Genomic DNA, 6,765 nt, shown 5'->3' on the forward strand with positions numbered 1-6,765 from the left:
GATTTTTCGAACTTTTAATTTAAACGGTTTTTTCCTTTTTTTTCCTTTCAAGTATTTAGAAGTAACACAATCTATGATTTTGTTTGATTTTACCCCTACATCAAATAAACATAAAGTCCAGGCTTTAGGGTTCGTTTGATTGGTTTCGGAGGAGCTCGAAAGCTACCACAGATGTTCGGGCTCTTTCCCATCCAAAAACAGAGAACCGAACGGACCCTTAGTATTTGTATAGAATTGGTTGATTGTCAAACACTTCATGCATGAAAAGACCAAGCAGAGCAATTGTTTTTTTTGTTCACCCTGGTGTACATCTTATAAACCATAAGTCTTGATACGAGTTTTTAAATTTGAAAAGCAGGTTTTTGAATTAGTGCGACTCATTTGTAGTGTATACTAAACTATACTAAACCAATTTGTTTGTTATGACTCGACAAAATTATTAGACAACTGACTTTTTATCTCTATATTCTAATTATTTATTGATTTTTTCACAACTCTCATTACAATGAGTTCCAAATTAGCATGTATTTTAATTATTATATTAATAACATTTCTAATTTATAATGTAACTTTCCAAGTGCAAGCTAATATATAACTATCATAATCAAAATATGGCAATGTGATTATTGCAAAGTTGTTATACTGAGTCATGTGCATCATGCGCAATAAAATAGTCAACTAATATTCTCTAAAACGCACCAACACACGCACACTCGTTCATCCACCTGCAAGTATGAGGTGCAAGGTGACGTCTTGTTTTATTAAATATTATACCAATGCTATTCCTAATATTTACATCGAAATTAGAAGTAGGTGGGTTTTATTATTCATTGTCTTCATTTTGCTAGTTCATTTTGCTAGGGCCTAGGCCAAAGAGCAATACACTTCAGAAAGGTGGTGCCTCTTGAAAAAGTGGTAAGGAACTGAATCTGATATATAACATACACACACACAAAAGGGAAAAAAAAAAATCTAACTGTAGGACTGAATTGTGATTAAATCAAAAAGATTAAACAATAAGAGCGGAAGCTATGTCTGAATCTATAGATAATTTGAATTAGGGTTTTGATGATCTTCTAATCTTAGGGTTTCTCCTTTAGTATCTCTTTAGATGGGGATAAGCTCCGACCGCAGCGCCGACCCTAAACCCTCTCCTCCGACCGCAGCGCCGACCACGTGTGGAATCGAGTCGAGAACCCAAACCCTCTCCTCCGACCCCAGATCCTGCTCCCTCTCTTCTCGCCGTCGAGCTCCGCAGAACCCAAACCTTCTCGCCGTCGATCAGCGCCGACGCCCTCTCGCCGTCGTGCTCCGCAGAACCCGAACCCTCTTCCTTGAATCAGGTTCGTTTTCATCTTCTTGCTTGATTTAGGGCTTTTGATTCTTGCTATTCTTGTTATTAGGAAGGAGAACCCTAGATTTGTCGAGATTAGGAAGATCGGGGGATTTGTTCTGTTTGTTGTGTTGATTGGGCTAGGGTTAGGAGTTGAAGGAGATAATCACAAGTTTAAGGAGGGGGAGCATGTTCCTTTGTATGCCAACAAAGTTGGGCCTTTTCACAATCCAAGGTAAAGTTTGTGGAAATCTTGTTTTGTAATATGAGGTATTTTGATTTTGATGTGGATCTGTTTGTGTTTGATAAGTTTATTAAGCTCTAGCTATAGTTATATCGAAATTCTAGAACTGCTGTCTCTTAGGGTATCAGCATTCTCCATTTATCCACCTGACTCCTTTTGTTATTTGAGGTTGAATGGGAGAATTTGAAGCTTTTGCAATATCAAAGAGTATTATTTTCTTTCTAAGTTGATGGATTTCATATTCTATATATGACTCGTAGTGTATTTAATCTTGCAGCCGTTGATCTATAGATTCTGATGTGAGTGAAGGTCTCTGTTTTTCATGTGATATATGTTTATCTCCTAGATCCTTGATTCCATATTCACATCTTATACGAACGAAAGCAAATCGAGATGACTAGCAGTACATATTCATGTGACAATGTTTGCAATTTGGTTTTTTTAATCTATCATCGATTGCTTATTGCCAAATTGGTTATCCACTTGAGAGTACATACATTGTTTACTGCAGTGATGGCAACCTGTGGATTTTAAGCTAAAGTATATGAGGATGGTGCCCCCCCACCCCTATAAAACCGAAATGTCTCTTTGATCTGGATGAATGTAGACCTGGCTATAACTTCATATGGATGCACATATTCTAATTTGCTCTTTAATATGATTGTCTGGTTAAACTTTTGTATCTGTAGCCGTGGATCATGGAGTCATCTTCAAGCAATCGTCGTGGACTGTTGTGCCATTGTGGAAGGAGGGCTATACTCTCCAGATCTGGAACTAAGAGGAACCCCGGTCGATTGTTTTTGGGATGCGCGAATTGGAAAGAGAGTAATTGTGGATTCTTCAAATGGGTGTCTGATGAAGAGGAGTTTGAAGGTTCAAAGACAGAGCTTGTTCAGACGAATCAGTCGAGCGTGACGCCACAAGTTTCAAGAGCCGTGACAAGTGGGGAAGTGTGGAAAAGGAGAAAGCTTTCCCTTGATATTATGGATTTGTTGAAGCTTGCTGTATTTGCTTTTTTATTTGGTATTTTTTTCGGATTTGTATTTGGTATTTTTATTGGATTTCTGCTAAGTAAGGTGTAAGAATGTATTAATGGATTTGTTGAAGTGTATGTTCTCTGCATGTGTACTAAATGCAAACTAGGTTTATGTTGAAGTGTATGTTCTCTGTTATCTACATGTGTACTAATTCGACCAATGCTTATCAATGGTAATAATTTTGTGGATGAGTAGTATATTATCAATGCAGTTATATATCAATTAGCGCACGGAACAGGTGCTATGTTGATATGATTTATTATTGAAACTTTTTGCTTGTAATTATTTGCAAGTATCTACATCTTTTTTTAAAATTAATTCAGCTTAATGGAGGGACAAACTTTTGCAACTCAGAACCAAGAAAAGGAAGTGGGCATGATAGATTTGATAATTTAACCTGTCTTTGTAAATATGTGTAAATGGCACAACTCCTGTTAATATAAAAAAATGATTTATCATTTTATGTAAGCACAAGATCAAGCGAGCTGGCTGGCACAACTCCTGCATGTGTACATATTCCTGTCTGCTCTCTCATTTTCAGCGAGTTGGCTGGCCCCTGCTTGCCTTTTACCCAAGATCAAGCAAGTACAACATGCAGCAGCAGTTAAATGCAACTACAACATGCAGCAGCAGCAGTTAAATGCAGCAGTTAAATGCAGCAGCAGCAGCAATTAAATCATCCGACACTTGCGAAATTACACTAGCAGCCAATCAAAAAAGCTATTAACAAAGCATCATGACATAAAAGCAAACTTCACAGTGCAAACCTCTGCATGATGCACCATAACTATCCAACCTTGATCAATACAGAGAAAATAAGCAATAGTGTCTCAATCTTTCATCACAAAGTCAGCAACAGAACCACCAAAAGATGAAACATCATTCACTATTAAACAATAAAATGGACTTAACTACTAAACAATGAAATGGACTTAAACAAAGTTGGTGCTCTGTCTTCATCAACCCCTTATCACCAATAGTGATATGATTTGCTCTGCCAACCTTAATTAAACTTCAAGCAATAGTGAGAACTTCATCTGTATTAAAAAAATTAAAAAACAAATGATTTCATCACATTAAAAAATCACATTATATAATACAAATGGCAATGTGCAAGTTATTCCGTATGTATTAACCATTACCTTCCTCAAATGAATCTTCTAAATCATCCGTGGCTTCATCAATGTTATCTTGTTCCATTGAATCACTATAAAAAAAATTGATTATAGCAAAACATATTAAAGATCATCGCACCAACTTAAAAAAAGTTTAAAGAAATAATAACTTTAGTATTACTAAAACAAATGATATACTACCTTGACAACTTTAGAGGGCAATTTCTGCTATCATGATTTTGTCCTCTCTTTCCACACAATTTGCATTTCCTAGGCCGGCATCTACGGATCTCTCTCGATGGCTTTAACCTCTTCCCTTTAGGCCTTCCTTTTGTTCTTGCTTGACTTGGTTCATGAACTATATCTTGAGAACACTCCTCATCCACATCTTGTCCAATTTCTTCATCATTGATGAGTTTCAAACGTTGCACCTTATTAATAGCATCCATCATCATTTCACGCATTAATTCATATGCATCATTAGAAGATAGCCCCTCTTCGACCATTTCATTAGCTAAGCAATTTAGTTCACTAAAACGAGAAGCAAAATTAATTGTGGCATTATCTCCAATAATATTACCATCTCTAAGAACAACCCTTTTTCTGACATTTCGGCACCATCTTTTTAGAATATATTGCTCCGGTAACTCACTATGATTGGTAATTTTAAGATATGCCAAGATATGTCGGCATGGAATGCCCTTGAATTCAAACATGAGACACGAACAACGGACCATTTTAGTTGTTTTGCAATATATAATATGTCTCAATCTTTCATCATGACCACAAAAATTTAATTGGAAAGTACTTTCTCTTTCATTTTCTTTTACAAGCTCAATGTTATACATTAAGCTAGGTTGAAGCTCGTCTTGAAAAATATAAAAGATTTTTTTCGTGTAGATTTGGGCCATTTGTTTTTCCATTGACCATAAAGTCTTCAATTTTGGCTTTTTCTCTACTGTGCAATGATCTTCTTTAAGCTCCCCCTCTCTTTGTCTCGCCAAGACCCTCTGAAAGATGGTCACGAAATCATGAAGTGAATTTTTCCTTGATATATGTTTTTTTAGTAATGCATTCATCCCTTCACTTCTTTGACTGCTAGACATTCCGGCCCAAAAGTATTGTTTATGATAAACGGGAGCCCATTTTTCACGAATTTCATAGATATCATTTAGCCAATCATGCTTTTCCAATCCATTTTTCTTAATAATTGAAACCCATTTCTCTTCAAAAGAGCTAGCATCGTCGGAGTCCCAAATATTTTCTTTGAAAGATTTCATAAATTCCGTTCTATAAGCCCATTGACCCAACTTCTCCGGAACTTTGTCCAAGATATGCCAAATGCAAAACCTATGCCGAATTTCTGGAAAAACTGTTTCAATTGCCTTGCATATGCCAAGACATTGATCTGTAATCATGCCTGAAGGAGGATGACCCATTGCTTCAATCCATTTGTTAAACAACCATACAAAAGACTTCGCCTCTTCGTTTGGGATCAAGCCACATCCTAAAAAAACACTTTGCCAATGGTGATTTATGCCTACAAACGGCACAAATACCAAGCCATATTGATTTGTGTTATGCGTGGCATCGAAGGAGACAACATCGCCAAAGTGTTGATAATTCATTCGAGCAATGCCATCCACCCAAAAACAATGAGTTAAGCGCTTCTCTTCATCAACTTCATAAACATAATAAAATGAAGGATTCTTCTCTTGTTCCGACTTGAAATGATCCAACATCATTTGTGCATCATGACCGCGCCTCTCCTCTCTCAAATCTCTTTCATAATTTCTCACATCGGTCTCAATGCATCCAATTCTATGAAAACCTCCGCTAGAGTTTTCAAAGAAGGCCATTTGCTTGTTTGTTGGAATGTTCACCTCTCCAAACTGCTTTATCAATGTCTTCTTCGCACTTGTTACATCACGGTTTCCCCTTAGAAAATGTGTTCTACTCGGTGAAGTAATTGTATGATTATGTTCTTCCACGAACTTGTAGACACTCCATATGCCAATGTTTTTGTCTAATTTGAAGCGAATCAAGGCCTTACAATTTGTTCTAATTGTACCACATCGTCGGATTTCCAACGATTTGCTCTTTAACACTCCTTCTTTCGAACAAACATAACTTTTGCAAATTAACTCTCTATCCTTCCCATAATTTGTTGTGCTATTACGGATATCAAAACCTCCGACCTTTCCGTAATTTCTGTAGAATTTTTCAGCATCTTCTAAACTGTCGAAAGTCATTCCTATTTTTGGTTTTAAGTGCTCATCAACAATTGGCACAACTAAGTTATCTAACTGGGATATTTGTTCATCAACAACATGGGAGCAACCATCTTCAGTTTCTATTGGATCAGACATCAAGAACAATTTTTACCTACAAAAATTAACATCAACAACAAACATCAAGAATAAACCATCAAAGACTACTGTGCACAAACATAAACAAATATCTTTCATGTGCACAAACAGATAATGAGCAACTTAATCTTTTTTAACTATAAACTAGACTTTACCTAACAACGGTTTTAAAAGAAATGGGGCAAAAATTCAGTCCAGACCTCACCATCTGATTTCAATAGCCAACTATTTTAGATATTATATATTATGCTTCTCAGCTAGCAAAAATGTAAATGAACACGAAACAATTAAGAGCTTAATTAATTTCCTTGATATATGTTTTTTTCGAAAAAATAACAAGAATAGGGAGCAGGATCTCGAAAAAATCAAGCAAGAAGATGAAAATGAACCTGATTCAAGGAAGAGGGTTCGGGTTCTGCGGAGCTCGACGGCGAGAGGGCGTCGGCGCTGATCGACGGCGAGAAGGTTTGGGTTCTGCGGATCTTGACGGCGAGAAGAGAGGGAGCAGGATCTGGGGTCGGAGGAGAGGGTTTGGGTTCTCGACTCGATTCCACACGTGGTCGGCGCTGCGGTCGGAGGAGAGGGTTTAGGGTCGGTGCTGCGGTCGGAGGAGAGGGAGGTGTCAAAACATAAAAGTAGAATATTACGGCATAGCAACATGAAAAAT

At 37.1% G+C, this 6,765-nt stretch overlaps 1 protein-coding gene and 1 long non-coding RNA gene across 2 annotated transcripts; both read right to left on the bottom strand.

The window, feature by feature from the left end:
* Positions 3,635–3,974, bottom strand: LOC109845088. The gene is made up of 3 exons (XR_002248218.1): positions 3,931–3,974; positions 3,757–3,821; positions 3,635–3,651 (listed from the first exon to the last, which is right to left on the bottom strand). It is a non-coding gene; the product is annotated as an uncharacterized LOC109845088 (long non-coding RNA).
* Positions 4,034–6,098, bottom strand: LOC109846209 (protein FAR1-RELATED SEQUENCE 5-like). The gene is made up of 2 exons (XM_020415432.1): positions 4,161–6,098; positions 4,034–4,087 (listed from the first exon to the last, which is right to left on the bottom strand). Exons 1-2 carry the CDS (start codon positions 6,096–6,098, stop codon positions 4,034–4,036), a joined length of 1,992 nt encoding a protein of 663 aa, XP_020271021.1.

This window comes from Asparagus officinalis, chromosome 6 (genome assembly GCF_001876935.1).
Source record: "Asparagus officinalis chromosome 6, Aspof.V1, whole genome shotgun sequence".
Classification (NCBI taxonomy): domain Eukaryota; kingdom Viridiplantae; phylum Streptophyta; class Magnoliopsida; order Asparagales; family Asparagaceae; genus Asparagus; species Asparagus officinalis.